This window comes from Coenobita brevimanus, chromosome 60 (assembly GCF_032717465.1).
Source record: "Coenobita brevimanus isolate Jiangsu-jjx chromosome 60, ASM3271746v2, whole genome shotgun sequence".
Lineage (NCBI taxonomy): Eukaryota > Metazoa > Arthropoda > Malacostraca > Decapoda > Coenobitidae > Coenobita > Coenobita brevimanus.
The window spans coordinates 13,314,791-13,336,861 of record NC_137013.1 but is presented as its reverse complement, the minus strand read 5'-3'; the positions used below and the strand labels follow the sequence as shown (position 1 = coordinate 13,336,861).

Here is a 22,071-nt window from a genome sequence, read left to right as displayed (position 1 = left end):
CCGCATACGGTAACCGCGTTCTAAGCTGTACAGAAGGCCTGCCTTTATTGAAGTGGTTGTTTTGGGAGTCTGGCAGTTGGCACCCATGAACTGGTAGCTTGGCGGCTGTTCTTTAAATTTTGGGGGATGTAAAATAATTTTAAGAGCAAAAACCAAAAATCTGAGAAAGACGCCTCAAGATCGCACACCCAAGTACATGCAGAATAATCTTCAAACCAATCACCAAAGACATGAGTGAAGCCGTGACAACGAGCTGTTACTTGTGGAACGAAAACACTAAGAATAAAGACACACAGCCATCCTATTCAGAACGAAGCTGCCTATGAGTACTCAACATACAGCCACCCTACTGAAAACACAGCCACTGTACTCGACAGTCGCTATGCAATTCGTCACAAAGCTACCATATTTAAAAAGAGCTATCCTACGCAACACACAACCGCCCCGTTCAACACGCACACACACACACACACACACACACACACACATCATTCGTCTACAGGTGCTCGACACACAGCTACTCGACAGCTAGACGACTCACTGGCACTCGACACACAGCTAGACACACAACTATTTGACACACAGGTGCCCTATTGAACACAGCTTAACACAGCTTATCCATTCGACAACAGCTCCCCCAACAGATACACTGCTACCTTGTTTGATATACAGCTACTGTTTTCTACACACGACAGTTATATTTGGCATACGACTATTCGATATACCTTTTTCGACGCGTAAGACTCAGAAATACACAGCAGCCATAATTAATAATCAACTGTTCTAGAAATGGTTGACCTGGGTTAATCATCACACAACCATTCCAAGCAGTCTTACGACACAGCATTCCTAATCGACACATAGCTACTCTAATCGACACACAGGCACCATATTCGACACATAGGTACCCCAACCAACACCCATCAGTGAATGAGACAAGTAATGCCACCGTTACTGACACAGCACACGCTACAGCTACTACTTTTACTCTAACCTGACCTAAAAATGCCATCCCTCCATCTTGAATGGTGAGCTGTAAAATATAGAATAACACTAAACTATGATGCTAGTTACGAAGAAGCGGTGTGACAAGGATGCGGAGCCATAGTGCTGCCTTTTCCTCCACTAATCAACGTGACAGGATGCAAAAGAACAAAAATTCTGACACAGGTTAACCTAAAAAAGGGTAAGGCCAGTCAAAAGCTACGGTTACAAGTAGCCAGGCAGTTCCATAACTACCTACCCAAACTACGAGTATACTGAGTTCGCCGGTGCTGAAGAAAATCGTCTGGCGTTAGAAAGTATAAATTAGAGAGAAATGCCACAAAAATCTTATCAGCTGTTCTGACACCGAGTAAAAGAGTCTGGTGGCAGGATGACAAGACACAAAGATGTTCACCACAAAGCCAATTGCTTCCATCAGTGAGGTAAGTAAATCCATAAATCATCTAGAGTTCTTTCACCTTAACTTCCCCACATATTCGTTGTTTTGCAGCTTGTTTCGCGGAGCTCAGTGACAGAAAAAGATAATGCACGGCTCTACATCAATCTCAGAGCATCTCTTCGTGGCTAAAGCCATATTCTTGCGTTAACCTGTTGTTATATACATCTCTGCACTCAAGATGGAGGAATGACGATTTTAGGCCAAAGCAGAGTAAAAGAGTGTAGTCAACGTGTAACCAAAAAAAAAAAAAAAAAAAAATCCATAAATGGTCAGTCTTTATGTTTCTCTCCGACGGTGAAGGAAATCGCTGGGAGGGTGAAGAAACATATTAACGAGAAATGTGAAACTAATACTACTGTTTTCAATAATAATAATAATAATAATAATAATAATAATAATGTAACTAGAAGTAGTAAGTTCTCACATAAAGATATTCAGCAAACAAGTATAAATTGTTTACTTTAACCAGGTCCTGATTTCCGTCCTTTTGCAGCTGATATCACGAGCCTCAGTGGCAGAATATGACAAAAAAAAAAAAAAAAAAAAAAAAAAAAAAAGGTCAACATAGTTTCCATAGCACTTCTTCGGAACTAGCACGATATTCTAATGCTACAGCTGACTGAGACTGGACAAATGGCAATATTAGGCCAAGTTAAAGAAACTAGTAGTAGAAAAATTAGATGGAACAACATTCGTCCAAGTGAATTTATTCAGTTTAGGGAAGGTTTTTCGAACTGGAGGGTTTTGATTATAACCTCCAACAGCACCTTCCCGTAGTACAGATCCTTCCAGCGCTGAATAAAATAGTTTGTAAGCAATGCAATATGGGCTTAACAAAAAATTCCAAGATTTAAAAGGACCCATACTGTGTGTCACTGGTGCAAACTAAGTTGTTAATAAAATACACGACGATATGAAACTTTAATATGCAAGATACACATAGTAGACAGATTGACAGCTAGACAGACAGATACACAGGAAGATAGACAGAAAATAGGATTACAGATAAATAAACATACACAGACAGACAAAGAGAGAAATGCCATGAAGTGTCGAATGTCAAGGAAAATATGGATAAAATAAGTAGATATTAAAACCATATATCGGGTACAGGAACTACAGTACAGGGAGTAGTCAAGCTTAACCTGTGCTTAGGGCTGTTTGCATATACCTTTGTGTTCACTCATACAACTACCAAACACTTAACAATCAAATCAGAGTCAACAGTGGAGTGACAAAATACGGAAACCAAAAACAGTCCGAGACAGTAGTTAACTGTTGTGGACATTTGATTATTGTAAATATTGGTTAAGATCTATTGCAAATTTGACCATGTGGAAAAAAAAATAGAAGTGAATATGTAAGATAAATAGCTAAGGAAACAGTGCTTAGAAGTCCCTTCACTCACGGAAGGTCGGCGGTAGGAAACGTTCCTCCATTGCAAGGCGACCCGGGAACATCCAAGTTCTGAATCCCTATCATTAGTACTTGCTATCCCAGTCTCAGTCCCGCTGCAGCCGCTGAAGGAATGTTTGATATTGCGACTCACTATTATATATATATATATATATATATATATATATATATATATATATATATATATATATATATATATATATATATATATATATATATATATATATATATATATATATATGTATCAGCCGTTTGAGTATCCACTGCAGGACCGGCATATCCCGACCGAGGTCGGGACGATACAGCCAATGTATCTCCACCAAGTGGCTTAGGCTGTCTGGTAGAGATTGTATGTAGGGTGAGAAGTACTTGTAAGTGAAACTGAAGTGTTGGTGTGGCTTTGGATGTGTGTGTGGTCTGTGAACCACCGCCGGATTAAGGGGGGGGGGCCAAGGGGCCCGGGCCCTGGGCCACCCACCAAGAGGGGGCCTCCCACCAGAGCAACTTGTGTTCATTTCATTTCGTGTTTATGCATTACATATTACAGCATTGGATGAATAGTCCCCGTTCAGTATTTCCTAACTAAAAGTGTCCTATTTATATATTAGGATTTAGGTTACCAGTCTGTGGTGTATGCCATTGGGGGAGTTGGAAAGGGGGCCTCCCTTCCAAGCGGGCCCCGGGCCTCCCACATCCTTAATCCAGCCGTGCTGTGAACCAAGTGTAATCGGCCCGCGCAAGCCGACTGGATGCAAGCATTCTTTATAGTAAGCGACACTGGTTCAACCACAGCAGCCCTTGTGTCCGCCAATGCAGTACGTGGCCGAGTGAACACTCCCAAGGTTTAATACCCTGGCGGGGCGCGAACCCTGGCTCATCCGTGTACGGAACGCACACTGTACCACTGTACCACAGAGGCTTCATATATATATATATATACAGTATATATATATATATATATATATATATATATATATATATATATATATATATATATATATATATATGTGTGTGTGTGTGTGTGTGTGTGTGTGTGTGTGTGTGTGTGTGTGTGTTTAAATTTACGAATTCACGAAGATTCACAATTCCTTTCAGCTCAGGTGATGGCCAAGTGACGTCATAAAGAAGGGTCGATCTGTACAAAGGGAGTTCGTTCTAACCTGACGGAAAATCCCTAACTTCTTCCAGCTAAGCTAATTATCAGGTAAAGTCATATTGGGGTCTTGATTTCCTTGTATTCAAGACGACTCTTTCTAAAGTCATACTCAGGCTCACTGAATTTCACGCATCTACAACACAGCATTCGGGTTCTTCCGACAGGTTAAATCAAACCAGTTATAGAAAAATTACGATCAATTTCCCCTCGCAACTATGAATTTAATTTCCCATAAAAGACAAGAAAGAGGTATTATAATTTTCCTATGCCCTTGGTTTTATTTCCGCAAAACTAGTCTTAGTTGTGCCAGGAATACTGCTGTAAGCGATTACGTTTTTGTTTGTTTGTTTTTCTGCATGAAGGACAAGAAGATAACGCTCAGTCCTTCCTGGTCTTCAGATCCTCCTGGAAAAAAAAAAATGAGATACCACAGGAAGCTAATCCTGGGTTTCTTAGTGAATACCGGCAAAGACACCCATCCATAACAATTTGCTGTCTCTGTCTGTCTGTCTGTCTCTCTCTCTCTCTCTCTCTCTGTCTCTGTCTCTGTCTGTCTGTCTGTCTGTCTGTCTCTCTCTCTCTCTCTCTCTCTCTCTCTCTCTCTCTCTCTCTCTCTCTCTCTCTCACACACACACACACACACACACACACACACACACACACACACACACACACACAAACACACACACATACAAATACATAAACACACACACCAGAGAGAGAGAGAGAGAGAGAGAGAAGACTGCAGCTTTTGTACTACATAATATATGCTAAAAATCACCAGTTTGCTTCTCTTCACTTCTCGCGCAACTCAGCTTAATTCACCAGTAATATTCCTGTTTGTTTACACTGGCAATGGCGGCTTATTTGGAGGCCGTCATTGTGTTGGCATTTCCGTCATGGAGGACAGACAAGTCCATTCCGACTTAATTCCCACAATATATTGTCGTAGATTCTATTCAGTTAATTTTAGATGAATTTTCTTGAGATACGATGGCTCTGTAGAAATGAGGGTATCTACTGAGGCTGTATCTTTCCCTCCCAGTTCTCAATTTCCTCTGAGGGGAAGAAAATCGACTGGAGAAGGCAAAAATAAATGAGAAACTATTGCCATCAGATTGAAGGAGTGAGTCTTCCTCTCATCCTTCCACACTTGTCCACACTCCCTCACTCAACATCATCACCTGTAATAATAATCTATTCCAGATTAGAATTATACTTACATATGACGGAGTTAGGAGGGCGTGAGTCGTGGCCGACTGTAATTCTAATCCTAAATGGACTGAAAGTTAATTTACGTTAGGTTGTATTAGGATCGAATGGTTATCTCCCGTTCAGATTAGCTTAGACTGCGCAGTGTTGGGTTGGGTTGGGTATATTAAGGTTGGGTTGAACTGGGTTGGCTTGGGTTGAATAAGGCTTGGTTATGTAATGTTGGGCCTGGTTGGGGTGCGGTGGGGTGGGTTGAGTCGGGTTGTGTTGTGTTGGATTAGGTTTGATTCGGTTTGGTGTGGTTTGGTTTGGTTTCGTTTCGATTGGACTGGACTGAATTGGACTGGACTAGACTGGCCTGGATTGGGTCGGATTTGACTTTATTGAATTTGGACTGAACTGACTGGACTGGACTGAAATGCAGTGCAAAGGACTGGACTATGCTGGAATGCAATGGACTAGACTGGAGTGGACTAGGCTGGGATGGGCTGGATTAGATGATCAATACAGAATGGTTCTATCAATTTCACATGCTTTCAGATTTAACTGTCGTAAGAAAATTTTCGCCTGCCTTCCCCTCCGGTAGGAAAGTCTCTGCTAAACTTAATAAAATCGTCCAGCGGGTACCAAGAATGTAATGAGCCATAATCGTGTAGAAAGAGTTTGGCTAAAGAAAATAAAATCACTTGAGGGCAGCAAAAATATAAACAATAATGCACAATCCCAGTGGAAGAGCCAGGACAAAACTGCATAGAAAAAATATAATATATCACAATAAAGCAATCACTTAATGCGCTGGGTGGTAACGTTATAACCAACAACTCGATGCCAAGTGGTCTAGTGGTTAAGACGTCTAACTGCATGACCAATAGAAGTGTAATCAGTTTAGTCCATTTTATTTTTCACATCCTTGCTATCCCCCACCTTATTCTATTCACTTTAGGGGATTTTTTTTTTTTTTTCTGAACGAGATAATGAAGGTTATATCCAACCCAAGCCGTTTGAAAAGACTCTGCGGAGCTTGATAACATCGTCTAGGGTATAAACCGAGAGTGGTTGAGGCTTGTGTCCAAATAATGCGACTCAGGGAAGAACACTGGCCAGTCTCCAATAACTTAACTTAGTAGTCTACCAGCAGGTCCCTACAGGCCTAATAGAGAAATAAAAAAATAGAAACAAAAACATAAAATATAATAAATAAATAAATAAAAATATAAAAAAACCTTTCTTCCGCAATTCACCTCGTACGTTACAAAATGTTTTCATTTTCAAGCAAGGATTTATCTTGGTCGCTAATGGAGCCCAAGGCAAGGCTTTGTGTTCTGTACTAAGCCTGGGTTCACGTAATACCCTGTGTATTAAATTACAGTAGGTTGCACGGAGACTCTTTATTATTATAAAATTTGGAACCTCGATGTGGAATGTGAAACCCTCATGCATATTGTACTGGCTACATTAGCAAAATATTGAGACAGATGAAATGTAGTAAAGCAAAGTGAAGTTACTTGACAATAACCCAGCCGTAGCTAAACTACTAAACCTTACCTAACTTAATATTATTTTACCAAAACAAACCTAACTGAACGTAACGTAGTCAAACTGAACCCCACCTAGATCACTAAGATCAAACAGGGATTCAAACTCCATTGAGGGTTTCCATTTCCACACGGAGTTCCAAATTCAGTACTAACAATAGATAGCATGGGCTCCACTTCATACAAAGAATCCGGAACCTCGCTTCCCGACTGCATAAACTCAGTACAAACCACACAGATTGACTGTTGTGCCGCAACGAAGCAGGTACTCGGTTGACGAAGTGCTTGGTTCTTAAAGCACAGTTAAACCTGCCCAAAGGCGACGCTGAAGCCTACCTAGTAACCGTCCTGCTTCTCTTTGACAGGATGTTCGTGTTGAATAATTCCAGGCATCAAAGGCTTCCTCGGCCCGCCCCGAACATTATGGACAAGCTGATGCTGAATGTTAGGAGCCTTAGTCACACACACACACACACACACACACACACACACACACACACACACACACACAATAAACCTATCTCTCTCTCTCTCTCTCTCTCTCTCTTTCTATTTGTCTGTCTCTCTCTGTCTATCTCTATCTATCTCTGTCTATCTATCTATTTATCTATCTATCTATCTGTCTATCTATCTATCTATCTATCTATCTATCTATCTATCTATCTATCTATATATATATATATATATATATATATATATATATATATATATATATATATATATATATATGTGTGTGTGTGTGTGTGTGTGTGTATATATATACCTGTCAAAGAGTGGAAGAGCTTCCAAGCCAACGGCCATCTAGCAGGGTAGGTGGAGCTCGTTAGCCTTGGCTGACAGTCCACCTAGGAAAAAGAAAACTCCAAACACAAACCAGCTCACCATCACGTCCTAAGCCAGCGTCGTGAGTCCCTAATGGCTTAACCCTCCCAGATATTAACTATGAACACCAGAAAACACTGGCCCCCCAGTCCCCAGCAGTTCTGAAGCACCTGACTGCGACGGCGGCCACACCTGCTTCAGAGCAGGGGGTGCTAAGATTCTCTGGGTAAAGACTGGCCGCCTTTGGAATCTGACCCTGACAACATACAATGTACGAACTTTGACCTCAGAAGCAAACCTGACAGTCCTTTTGGAAGAATTGACAGATGTGAAATGGGATATATTAGGTCTGAGCGAAGTTAGAAGAACAGGAGAGGCATTCATTAAGTTGGTTGATGGCCACGTGCTATAGCCTATTATAAAGGTACAGAAGAGAGAAAAAAAAGTGGAGTTGGGTTTTTAATAAATAAACGACTAGCTGGAAATGTGGATGAATTTTTCAGTATCATCGAGGGAGTCCCAGGAATAATTCTTGAGCTCAACAAACGGTATCATTTAAAAGTAGTCCAGGTATACGCTCCAACGTCAACACATGATGATGAAGAAGTTGAAAAATTTTATGAAGATGTAGAAAATGCAATGAAAAGGAATAAGACTCAATTTACATTTGTGACTGGTGACTTTAATGCCAAAGTACGACAGAAGAAAATAGGAGAAGCAGCAGTTGGTAACTTTGGAATAAGTAACAGAAATGACAGAGGAGATACTCTTGTACAATCTGTCGAAAGAAACAAGCTAAAGATCATGAGTACCTTCTTCCAAAAGAAAGAAAACAGGAAGTGGACGTGGAGAGGTCCAAATGGAATTACTAAGAATGAAATTGACTTTGTTCTTACTAACATATCAGATACTGTGAAAGATGTAACGATACCAAACCGAGTAGACGTTGGAAGTGACCACAGAATGATCAGATGTCGAATAGGACTAAACCTCAAGGTGGAAAGAAACAAGCTAGTTAGAAGCATCAGACATAACCCATGCAAACTAAGAGAAAAGTCCGAAGAGTATAATTTAGAGGTCCAGAATAGATACTCACAGTTGGCAGAAATAGAGAAGACAGTAGAAGACATGAATGACAACTTCATTAGAATCATAACAGAAGCATCCCTAAGTATTGCAGGAACGACACGCAAGAAAACTCATAGCAGACTCTCGGAAGAAACAAAGGATCTTGAGGAAAAGAAGGAATATGACAATTAGAACAACCAGAGACAAGATTGAAGCATCAGAACTAGGTAAGACCATCAACAAGAAAAAGTCCGAAGATATCCAAAAGTTTAACGTAACCAAAATCGATGACTTTAAGAAAAGGTGGAAGTATGAAATCAACCAAGAGAATGCTTGTCATTGGAAAAAGTCAGATGTTCAGCCTTAGAAACTCAGATGGGGATGTTACTTATGACAGAGATGAAACAAGAATAGCTGAAGATTATTACACTAAACTGTACAGCAGTGAGAACAGACCCGAAGACGTCAATCAGGAACAGGTAAACTATGGTGCATCTTTACCTGCAGTTACAGTAGAAGAATTTAGGACAGCTCTAAGAGACACAAAGGGAGGCAAAGCAAATGGTAATGACAATCTTACTATAGACCAGATCAAAGATGCAGGCGACATTGCACTTGATAAACTAGCCAAACTATACACAAAATGTCTGGAAAATCAAAAAGTTCCTAGAACTTGGAAAAATGCCAACATTATTCTCATTCACAAAAAAGATGTCAAAGACCTAAAAAAAATTATCGACCAATTAATTTGCTTTCTGTTGTTTACAACTTTTTACGAAAATTGTCAACAACCAGATAGGTAGAACACTAGATTCAAATCAACCGAGAATACAAGCAGGATTCCGGAGTGGGTACACTACAATAGACCACATGGAAGTTGTTAACCAGGTAATTGTGAAACTGTTAAGAAAAAACCCTGTGTATGGCATTCACAGATTATGAAAAGGCATCTGACTCAGTTGAATTTCTCTACTGTAATGAGGGCTATTAGAAAACAAGGAATTGAAAAGAATTATGTGCAGGTCTTAGAAGATATATATAAAGTTGGTACAGCAACTCTCTGTTTGCCCGTGCCACTACATGTGCGGGGCGAATATCCACACACACACACTCCACCAAGAAAGTGAGAAAATACGAATAAAGAAGGGTGTAAAACAGGGCGATACAATATCACCAAAACTCCTCAAGGCGTGTTTGGAAGACATTTTTTGGAACCTTGAAGAGGACAATAAGGGAATAAATGTTAATGGAGAACACCTAAGCAATCTCAGATTAGCAGATGACAGTTCTTGTCAGCGACTCATGGAAACAGTTACAATTAATGATGGAAGAGCTAAACAAAGAAAGCCTTGAAGTGGGACTGAAAATGAATAGAAAGAAAACCAAGGTTATGTTTATGCAACCACAACAGATAAAGATAGGAGACGAAGTGATAGAAGCAGCTGAGGAATATATATACCTAGGCCAAGTCATAAAGACAAACCCAGATCACTGCAAAGAAATTAAACGAAGAATTGGTTTGGGATGGAGCGCGTTCTATAGACAAATCCCTATTATGAAAAGTAAGATGCCCCTCTCACTAGAAAGGAAAGTGTACAACTAATGTGCCCTCCCTGTACTAACTTATGGTTCAAAAACTTGGAGTATAACAAAATGTCTCGAACGAAAATTAAGAGGTTCACAAAGAGGAATGGAGAGGATAGTGTTGGGGATAACCTGGAGAGACAAGAAAAGAGCATCTTGGATAAGAAGGATAAGTAGAAGATACTCTCAGCGCTATAAAAAAGGGGAAATGGGCATGGGCGGGTCATACATACAGAAGAAATGACAACAGATGGACAAAAGCATCAACAGAATGGGAACCAAGAGATGGACCTAGAGGAAGGGGTAGACCGATAACCAGATGGAAAGACGAAATCAGAATGTTTGCTGGTCTGGGTTGTAACAGGCTAACATTTGACAGTGCAGAGTGGAAGCGTTTGGGAGAGGACTTTGTCCTGCAGTGCAGTGGGACTAACTCAGGCTGCCCATGATGAGGATGATATATATATATATATATATATATATATATATATATATATATATATATATATATATAAATATATATATGTCTTCTTAGTATAATAGGAAAAGTGTATGGTAGGATACCTACTGACTGAGTTAGAGAAAGAACAGAGGAATTAGTTGGAGAAGAACAGGGAGGCTTTAGGAAGGGAAGAGGTTGTGTAGATCAGATATTCATTCTTAGATCCTTAGTGGAAAAGTTTCTAGAGAAGGGAAAGAAGTTGTATGCGGCTTTCATGGATTTGGAGAAAGCATATGACAGAGTGGATAGACAATAATTGTGGAAAGTATTAAGAATATATGGAGTAGATGGGAAGTTGTTGAATGCTGTGAAGAGTATGCATGATGGTGCTAAGGCTGCAGTGCGTGTGGATGGTGAACTGAGTGAATTTTTCTCTTTGAAGGTTGGGTTGAAACAGGGATGTGTCATGTCTCAATGGTTGTTCAATCTGTACATGAATGGGATAATAAAAGAGGTACAAGGTAGGGTAGTGGATGTTGGAGTGGCCCTGGTGAGAGAGGGTAGTGTTTGGAAACTCCCTCTGCTGTTGTTTGCAGATTTTTTTTTTTTAAATCCGAGGAAGAAGGAACCAAAGGCCATGAGCCCGCAATAAGAGTTCCCTCCAAGAGAAAAACAAAATACAAGAGAGAGCCATATTCAAGATCCATTCATTTCGAGATGCCTGGACATACTGCGTTTGAAAGACTGGAGACCATGGGCAGTAGGAAATACAGACAGAGGGAGACAGTTCCAGAGTTGACTTGTTGCATAAATGATGGACTGGGAGTAACGGTTAACTCTTGCATTAGAGAGTTGGACAGAAAAGGGATGAGAGTTTGCAGCTAGACGGGTGCTACGCGCCCGCCGTAGAGGTGGAGGAATGCATGCAGATAGTTCAGAGGAGCAGTGACCATTAAAGTAGCAATAGAAAAGAGACAAAGATGCAACAGTGCAGTGAAGCGACAGAGGTTGAAGGGAGTCAGTAAGAGGAGAAGAGTTAACGAGACGAAAAGCCTTTGACTCCACCCTACTGAGAAGAGCTGTGTGTGGGGAGCCTCCCCACACATGAGAGTTGTACTCTACACAGGGGCGGATAAAACCCCTGTATAGAGTCAACAATTGTGCAGGGGTAAAGAAAGAACGGAGTTGGCTTAGCACACCCAATATCTTGGAAGCAGATTTTACAAGAGATGTAATATGATCTTTCCAAGATAAGTCCCGAGTAAATGAAACCCCAAGCATGTTCAAGGATGATGCAGGATTAAGCTGAATATTATTAAACATTGGTGGGTATACCTGTGGAAGATTTTGACGGGTTGATAGGTGTAAGAACTGAGTCTTAGATGCATGTTGAGTGAAGACGAAGGAGAGCTGCAAGGCTTGGTGGATGAGTTTGGGAGAGTGTGTAAGAAACGGAATCTAAAGGTGAATGTAGGGAAGAGTGAAGTGATGGTCTTTGAAAGAGGTGAAGTCAGTGAATGTACAGCGAGGTTGGATGGTGAGTAATTGGAAAATGTGAGTACGTTTAAGTACTTGGGTAGTGTGATGAGTAAGGATGGAAGTTTGGAGGGTGAAGTGCTTGAAAGGGTACAGCAGGGAAGAAAAGTTGCTGGTTCCTTGAATGCAGTGATAAGAAGCAGGGAAGTGAGCATGGAAGTGAAAAAGTTACTACATGACAGTATTGTGATACCAAATCTAACGTATGGAAGTGAAGCTTGGACGTTGCTGGAAGGACACAAGTCAAGAGTGAGAGCAGTGGAAATGAGTTATTTAAGAGGAGCCTGTGGAGTCACATGGAGAGACAGACTAACAAATGAGAATATAATGGAGCGTTGTGGTGTGGATGTGGATGTGATAGGAAGCGTTAGGAGGAATACACTGAGGTGGTTTGGCCATATGGAGAGGATGCAGGGTGAAAGACTGACGAGGAGAGTCTATGTGAGTGAGGTGGCGGGGGGACGAGGGAGGGGGAGGCCGAGGATGAGATGGAGGGATGGGGTGGATAGGTATATGAGAGAGGGGTGTGTGAGTTGGGAGCGGGGCAGTGAAATGGCGGGGGACAGGGAAACGTGGAGGAGATTTGTTTGTGGCCACCCCGAACGGGATTAAGGCGTCTGGCAATATATATATATATATATATATATATATATATATATATATATATATATATATATATATATATATATATATACACACACACACAAACGGAGAGAGAGAGAGAGAGAGAGAGAGAGAGAGAGAGAGAGAGAGAGAGACTGCCTGACAACTGAGTTTTTACTGCCTTTTAAGCCTTTGATTATCTAACTAAAGAAATTTAGTCACTACACCTCTTTTGGATTCGTTCTTCGTTGTTCTATCTACTATCTACTGCCAGACGCCATAATCCCGTAAGGGGTGGCCATTTGACTTTGAGTTGCCTTTAAAAAATTATAAACAGATGCTATCTCAAATACTGTTAGTACGGTATAATGCCTAAATTTATTCATAACACGGGAGGAGGGTAATGATATTCCTGTTGAACGTATGCATAGCTGTCGAATATTTATGTAGGCTACGTTGAAAGAAGCATGGAAAACACGAAGCGGTGCCAAGGCACAGCAAACCCGTCCCCTGCAGTCATTTTAGTGTTGACGTATAAAGACAACAGGATACCTAGTGAAAGATGTCACATATATGATTTAGAGTAAATCGGGTGAAAATTTACGATTTTATGCCCATTTGAAATTTTATGCCTGACCCACCTGACATATACCCCCCACCACTAACTGCGGGGTGACCCCCTGATGTACTGAGGCATGTTATAGGATGCAGATTTGAAAGATGCACCTTTAGGTTTTGGCTTCATATCGATATGACGAATTTGAAAGCAGTTATGGAGACCCCCCCCCCTGCCCTTTTTTAATACATTTTTGGGGCCTACAGCCTGGACCTTTGCCCAATATTGCCCAAAATTTAATAAAGTGATAAGGTCATAGCCCATGATCGCTGCAGTTTAGTTTAAATCGCACCAGTAAAAGAGAGACAGACATACAAACAAACAGAAAAACAGAAGGAAAACAATACCCGTCTCCAAGTCCCTCCGGGGCGGGGACGGGTAACTAGATAAATTGTATACAGGCCTTCCCACAGCCTGTGAGGGATAAAAAGGACTACCAGTATTACCATATACAAGAGACTTTTTTGTTTTGTTTTTTTCCACATTTTCTCGTTTGTACGAGTGTGTCATATTATGTAAGGCAGACGTATCCCGAGGGTAGGTAGTTTTTGTGTTGTGTGTCCTTATGCTGTAGAGAGCAGACACTGACTATGACGTAATTCTGACGCAGAGAGAGAGAGAGAGAGAGAGAGAGAGAGAGAGAGAGAGAGACACACACACACACAGACAGACAGACGGACAGAGAGTAATAAAAAAATCCTCGTTTTTCATTATCATCATCGTCATTCAGACCTCTTTTCCTAACTAAGGATGGAAGGAAACTGGATTCAGAAAACAAGGCAAATAAAATGACAGAAGAACTAGCTAAAAGTCTGTCCAACTGAATATGCCACACTGTAACTGCTACACCATTCAAGCACCAGGAACCCTGGCTCCACCTCACAGACATGAACATCCACTCTTACACGCATCGTACCATCTCAGTGTCAATCCCACGACTGTCACTTCACCGAGAGAGAACATGGGCACCGTACGTACAAAACTCTCAACCAACTCGAACCACTGAAGGTGAGGGCGCCCATCATTCACTCAATCGATGTAGCGTTATCTGCGGTAAATTTACACTGAGTGACTAGACAGATTTTTTCCTAGAACCCAACAAGCTATTTACTTCGCTGGGTGGTAACTATATCACCTCGTATTCCTCACGGGTCTAAGCTCAGACTTTATTTTACTTCCACTCGCTGGCCAAACTTTAGATTTTTTTTATTTTTTGACCATGAAATTTACGAAAAAGTACCCATAAATTATGCAGATTATTTTGATAATATTGTTTGGTAAAGGATTTATCTTTCCCCTCCATATTTAGATCTTGTCCAGAGGGGGATAATAGTCTCTCTCTCTCTCTCTCTCTCTCTCTCTCTCTCTCTCTCTCTCTCTCTCTCTCTCTCATTTTTGTCCCTTTCTCCCTTTTTCTTTTCTTTTTCTTTCCTTCCTACCACTCCGACTCTTCTCTTGATCATACACTCCCTCCCTCCTACCCTTCCCTTTCTCCTTTCTACCCTCCCCTCTCTTTTCCCCACTCTTCCCTCTTTCCCACCCTTCCTTCCCTCCTAGCCGACGGTCGCTCTTTCCATCATCTTTGTTCCCCTTCCTTTCTCTCCCATCGGTCCACGTCCCCATGGATTCCATGTCATTGGTATCCAATAAGCCTGAGAAAAATTGGCCGGAGGTTATACAGATGAGGGGGAGAAATACGTCTGTCGTTTGTGAAGGATAGAGTCAGCCTGATATCGCTAGTTCTGTTTTATATTAAAGGATCAATGGCCAAACACGCCATCTCGCACCATACACTCCCACACAGCTCTGGGTCCCAGAACCTACTCTTTTACAGGACTATGGAATGTCTTCTGAGTGGGTTTCTTGATTTCGTGAGACCTTTTCCTTTGCGATTTATTCTGCAAATTACATTTCAGTATCCGAATCTATATATTGATGCAAACTACTTCGAATAAAACGACAAAAAGCATACAAGGCATTGCTTATGTGTAACATGCTTAATAAATCGCTAAGGAAGAGGTGCTATGAAAACTTTTGTGGCACTCAGAATACAACTCTGTGTTTGGCAGCAGTATCTGTAAGGAAAACACGACCTGGAACCTGACGCCACCACCTGGTGGGACAGGCGGTAAGCTGCTTCCTCAGTACAGGACTGGGTGTTTCTCTCCTTCTGTACGGTGTAGTTGAGATTCAATTAGTTTATCAGCTGTTAGCTTAACGTCTGCGCGTACTTCCTCATCGCTCAAAGAAGAGTGGAGATTCGCTGTAAATCTGTGCATAAGATCGGTTTACCAGTACTAAAGTTTATACTTGAAGGTCTTTATTGCACTGCAGGACGATACTCGTTTTACTCTAACCTGGTCTAAAATTCTCATCTTTCCATCTTGACTACTAAGCTGTAAGAAGGGACTGACACTAGATTACAATGTTAGTCATTAAGTTGTGCTATGGGAATCATGTGGAGCAGTAACATTGTCCCTTTCTTCCACAAAACTACATGAAAAAATAAAAAAATGTAAAAGGGAGAAAAACTGGCTAAAGTAGGTAACTACAGTACCGTAAAAATTTGGTTATGAGAGTAGGGAATGGAAACTGAAAGACTGACTATAAGAGTGTATGAGAGTGATAAGAGTGGAAGGTGAAGCAAAGATCAAGGACAAGGTGTACAGATAAGGTACAGTACGAGAATATTATTCATGCAGGGTGGTGGTGGTGGAGGAGAAGTTGTTGCTGAGCAGGTACAGAAATGCTTGGATATCCCTCTGTTGAGATACCCAGTGATACAGTTAGATGGATGGGTAAATAGATATAGGTAAATGATAGACTGCTGGATAAATAAAGACAGATAGACAGACGGATGGAAAGCTATATAATTGGACAGACAGATGGCCAGACAACCATATTTACAAATGGATAGGCAGTTAGACAAACAGACAGACAGAATGATATGTATATTGTGGAGATCCAAAGAACAACATAGCTCACAGACCCTGAAGCTAATTTTTCCCAGCCATACACCGTACAGTGGATGACAAACATTTCAGTTGCCCTGAAATCTCCGACATGATACCTTTTTCCGTGCAAAATTTTTTCCCCCACCTGCTTTACATTCCCACACCACCATTGGCCCAGCTTGACTCGCAGTTTACCCCTTCAGCTCAAGGAAGCATTATTTTTTTCCTTACTTCCAAAAGATAACTATAATGAGTTTTGTAAGGGCCTGTCGTAGTGAACGGTTACAATGAACCTCCATTAAATTACTCTTGCTATCACGGTGTCGGTCTTGTTCAATTGGAAGAATATACAGGAAGTTAAAGAAAATATGTTGGAAATTTTAGAAGCTAATCTTTGGGCTCTCTGGGGGTAAGAAAAAATGCTACTTGAACGAGGGTACAAACAGCGATTACGAAGCTTAATTTACTGATAACATTATGGGTGCATTATGAAGATGGCCACATTCACCCGTAAGGTCATCAGTAATTGTAGCTCAACGGTTGAGAATTGGACTCATGTTGATACAGCAATTAATGCTCAATATCAGCCCAAGACTACTCTCTCGAAATTCCACACACGCATTTACCGGGACACCTTTAACCCGCGCCGTCCCGAGGACGTACTTCCACGTCCTCACGTTTTGTCACAGCTAATCCCGAGGACATACTTCAACGTCCTGCAATTGCAAGGTTCATAATTTCCACAATTTTCAATTTTCGCGAGTCATTTTTGGTACGTATACACGGGACACCTTCCTCAACAAGATGCCAGGCAGAGACAATGCCTTACCCAGCATGACCTCCTCCCCCCCCTGCATGCCCTTTTCTCAGCAATTCACCTGTTATCAGTGACCTGGCCAGTATAGCCATGTCATGCCACGGTACGAAATTCAGGGCCAGAGTGATTCCCCAATCAATGACAATGTGGAGGACAAACTTTACATAGCATTAGAGGAAGAAACAGTTAGAAATGATGATCAGGTAATGTGGCAAAAAAAGGTTAGGTATTAGTGAGTGAAACAATGCTTATAATGCCTATATTACTGCTTGAAAACCAATATACTCTTGTACTACATATAAATTCGTAACAGTAAATAAATAAATACCGTTTATGAGTGGTGTGAAATAGTTATCCTCCCATAGAACTCGTTTTCTTTGGTGCCAGCCTGATAGAAAACCCAGTAAGGTAAGGAGGCTCTCCTACCTGTAATGAGTATTTTAAATCTCAGGTGAGCGATTTCTCTATGAATTTTCGATGTTTCTCACCAAAAGCGAAAGTTTTAGCAACAAAAAAAAAGGGTCGAAAAATGGTCGGGATTGGGGGGTACCAGTGGTCAAAAAGTGGTTGGGACGGGGCGGGTTAATAAATGTAGGTTTGAACAAGTTCTTTATTGAGTGGATACAGCAGATTGCGACCAGCTTGGACCCTCTTTTGGTGCGAACAGGGTGTAAGTTTGGCCAAAACTGTTGCCTTCACCCAAAAAACAACTTTTCTAAATGTGGATATGATTCTTCTGATCGTCATAATTCATTTCACTACAATGACGTTTTCTTTCTCGCTATTTTCCTTGGAGAAGACTTTGAATGAAATCAACACTGTGTCCATTATCCTCAACCACAGCCCGTCTCAGACCTGGTTTCATATATACATAGTTCTTGGAGCTTAAGATGTCCATCGTATTACCCGTTTATTCTTTTTCCCTTCACACATACACTTACCGAACCAGCCAACTAGAGTGAATAATACAGTGGAAACAAGTAAAAACTAAGCAATTTCTGACAAAAAGTAAACTGCCACATGGAACTGTTTATCCTGTCCAGCAGACTAGATAACCCTTTCATAATAAAGGTGACTTGTGTGGTCTACGCCAGCTAGAGCTAGGTGATTTTAATTTGTAGCGATTTTATTAAAGACACTTTGCGTTCATGTACAGGGAACACATTATCACGTGTCACTTACTCCTACGTAAACTCAACTCCCTTCGCTAAATTTTGCCTACAAATAATTAGCTTTATGATACAGCTTCACAACACCAGGGGAATATAAAATAGCTGGTGAACGGATTCACGCCCACAAAAATGAATAATTCATTTGTGACAGCCAGCACAAACAAGTCCATCAAAGAGATCCAGTCAGTTAAAAGACAAACTACACTTTAATCCCTCCAAGTCTTACCCTAGAGTATATATGCCAGTCTCTTCACAGATGTCCTTTGGTTCCTGCACCTTGAAAGTAAAGCTTGGGGTTACAGTCAGCAGGAACAGGAAAGCTGAATAACTGAAAGGAGATGCGGGAGGGTCGGGACGCTGGATCATCGTCGACATGAGCGCCACCTCATCACCAGCATGTGTTGACTCTATCTGGAAAACTGGCAGTCGTGGCAAATGTGGAGAAGGGAGAGGAGAGGGGATCACGGGAGGTGATAGAAGGGGAGTTTTGAGAAAGGGAAGTGAATGGCAGAGGGTGAAAGGGAAGAGAGGGTCATAATAGCAGTTACTACCTCAGCCTTTTCTTTCAAAATATCTGGACAGACGAATAGAGAGCGTCCATCAAAATAAACTTCCGCTGGGGAAAAGGATGACGGTGGAGTGTGTTTAAGAAAAAGAGAAAGCCGGATTATATAGCAGCTGGGAAAATGTTAACGTTGAAGAAAGATGTCCGATGCATTCCAAGACAGATATGAAACTTTCGAAAGCTGGAAATAACCATGGCTGGGTTAAAAGACGATGCCAGAGAGTGTGAAGGAAAAAGACGGCAAGATAATACCCCACCTGAGAAATACAGATTGAGGAGGTGTGGGTGAAACACGTCAGATTCTTCCAACAAGTAAGAAGAGCTCAGTCGATGAAAATACCCCCTGGGGGTAGGGGGGTTTTCAAGAATACTCCCCCAGTATCCCTGCTTGTCGTAAAAGGCGACTGAAAGGGTTGGCGGAGGGTTAGTGCCCCTCCCCGGAAAACAACTAACTAAAAAAACAAACAAGAAGCCTCGGACAAGGACTGACCAAACGATGACAACCCAGGACCGGACAAAGGACTTGGTAATGAGTACATGGAATGTAAGAGGAGAGAATGATGAGGTGAAAGAGAGAGAGATTGTCCAGGTGCTTGAGGGTGAGAAAGTGGATGTATGTGGAATAACTGAAACAAAATGGAGAGGAGAAACTGTGAGAGAATGGGAGTATGGATGGGGTGTATGTGCAGGAGTAGGTGAGAATAAGAGGGCAAAGGAAGGAGTATGTATAGTTGTGAGTAAAAGATGGAAGACGAGCATAAGACAGTATGGATCAGTTGGGTCAAGGATTGTGTGGGTAAAGTTGAAAGTTGGAATACAAATGTGCGCGATTGTGTGTGTGTATGCGCCAACGCAAGATCGTGCTAGAAGAGTGAGAGAAGAGTTCTGGACAAATGTGGAAGTTTGGAAGGAATGAGAGAGTGTTTTTGATTGGTGATATGAATGGTAAAAATGGTAATGTGAAGGTGGATAGAATAGTTGGTGAGTGGGGTGTGCCTGCTGAGATAGATGAGAATGGGAGTGCATTAGTGGACATTTGTGCTGGGAGGGGGTTGGTGATAGCCAATACCCTCTTCAGGCATAAAATGATCCACAGGTATACATGGCAAGTGATGAGAAGGGTGGATGGTGAACTGAATGAAAGGTAGGCAATGATTGATTATGTGTGTGTGGATGAAAGGATGCGAAGATGTGTAAAGGATGCAAGAGTGTATAGAGGTTGGGGGAGTGGACTTTCTGACCACTACTTGGTGGTGGCCAGAATTAGGATGCAAGTAAGATGGAGGAATAGAAGAAGGGAAAGACGAGAGGAAGGAGTAGTTGCAAGGAGAGTGGAAAGGTTACAAGAGGATGAGAAAAAGGCAGAGTATAAGAGAGAAGTGGAGGAACGATTGGGCAAATATGAATTGGAGCAGATGGGAGACGTGGAAGGTGTGTGTAAGATATTTACAGAAGAAATATGTGCAGCATGTGATGTGGTGTGTGGAAGGAAGAGAAGACGGAGGGGGGTGCAAGGAACAGCGAGGTGGACTGAAGAGGTGAAACAGGCTGTGGCACAAAAGAAGAAAGCATACAATGAATGGATGAGAAATAGGGGCGTGGAAGAAGTTGAGAGGCGGAAGAGAGAGTTATAAGTGGAAAGAAAGAGAGAGGTGAAAAAATTAGTAAGAGAGAGTAAGAAGAGAGTGCATGAGGAATTTGGAAGGAATTTGAGTGTAAAGTGGAGGGACTGTAAGAAAATGTTCTGGAGAGAAGTGAAAAGAGTAAGACAGGGTGGAAGTGTTAGGTTAGCAGGGGAGTGAAAGATAAAAATGGTAGATTACTAGTGGAGAAGGGAGAAAAGGTGAGCAGATGGAGAGAACACTTTAAGGAATTCTTGAACGTAGAGGATGGAAGTAGTGTGAGTATAAGTGGCTGGGGAATGGCTGGGAGAAGGAGGGAGGTGAGAAGACAGGAAGAAATCAGTAGGATAGAAGTTGTGGAAGCAATGAAGAAAGTTAAATCGGGGAAAGCCCCAGGAATTGATGGAGTGTGTGGTGAAATGCTGAAGCATGGGGGAGAGATAGTAGCAGAATGGATGTGGAAGATGTGCAGATTGGCCTGGGAGGAAGGTAGAGTCCCCGAGGATTGGAAGTCAGGTATAATTATTCCCCGGTACAGAGGAAAAGGGGAAAAAGAAGTGTGTGGTAATCATAGGGGCATTTGTCTTCTTAGTATAATAGGAAAAGCGTATAGTAGGATACTTATAGACAGAGTTAGAGAAAGAACAGAGAAATTAGTTGGAGAAGAACAGGGAGGCTTTAGGAAGGGAAGAGGTTGTGTAGATCAGATATTCATTCTTAGATCTTTAGTGGAAAAGTTTCTAGAGAAGGGAAAGAAGTTGTATGCGGCTTTCATGAATTTGGAGAAAGCATATGACAGGGTGGATAGACAAGGATTGTGGAAAGTGTTAACCCCTTAACCGCGGGGCGTCACTTTCGTGACGCTTGGGAGCAAGGGATCATACCGCGGGGCGTCGCTTTTGTGATTCTGTGTTATTTTGAATTCACCCGGGCTTCCAAGTGGGGGCCTGTATCATCTATCAGTACTGCCAATGTCCAACACTAGTCAGCACTCCTAATCTATCTGTACTCCCATCCATTGTTGACAATTTAGCCATTTCTCCCCGTTCTTGGCTCCCCTCCCTACCCCCCCTCCATTATCCTATCCTCTCGCCTGCCCGGCCGTGCTACGCTAAGTAAATCTTCCCTGGAATTTTTCACTGATTTCATCCATTGAAATAAGCCCTATGTCCTATTCTTATGCCAAATAATATATATAAGAAAGAAATAAAGTAAGTGAGAGTGCCATACACCTGGAATTGGCTAATTATCACCTGACAACACCTCACGTGCACTCGTTCGCTAATTTTCGCTGTTTTTTTCCCCTTGAAATATGCCGTATAATCTATTTTCGTAATTAATATACATGTAAGGAGGGAAGGGAGAAGCCTAAGTGATATTTACATTCACCTGGAACTACCTAATTTATAATGTATTGTCTAGATTTCCTGCCAATCATTTCAGTGCTAGACAAAGCTGTTTCAAGATCTAACATTGGTAGCTCTGAATATATATCTCCTAAGTAGGC

The 22,071-nt window shown here is 41.5% G+C and overlaps 1 protein-coding gene across 1 annotated transcript; it reads left to right on the top strand.

Moving 5' to 3' along the window:
• The first annotated feature begins 8,389 nt into the window (after positions 1–8,389).
• LOC145403283 (uncharacterized) lies at positions 8,390–8,845 on the top strand. The gene has a single exon (XM_080275094.1). The coding sequence runs from the start codon at positions 8,390–8,392 to the stop codon at positions 8,843–8,845; it is 456 nt and encodes a 151-aa protein (XP_080131220.1).
• The last annotated feature ends 13,226 nt before the right edge of the window (positions 8,846–22,071 follow it).

Excerpts from the sequence above, each read along its gene's own strand:
- LOC145403283 (XM_080275094.1), top strand. The coding sequence starts at position 8,390 with ATGAGTACCTTCTTCCAAAAGAAAGAAAACAGGAAGTGGACGTGGAGA.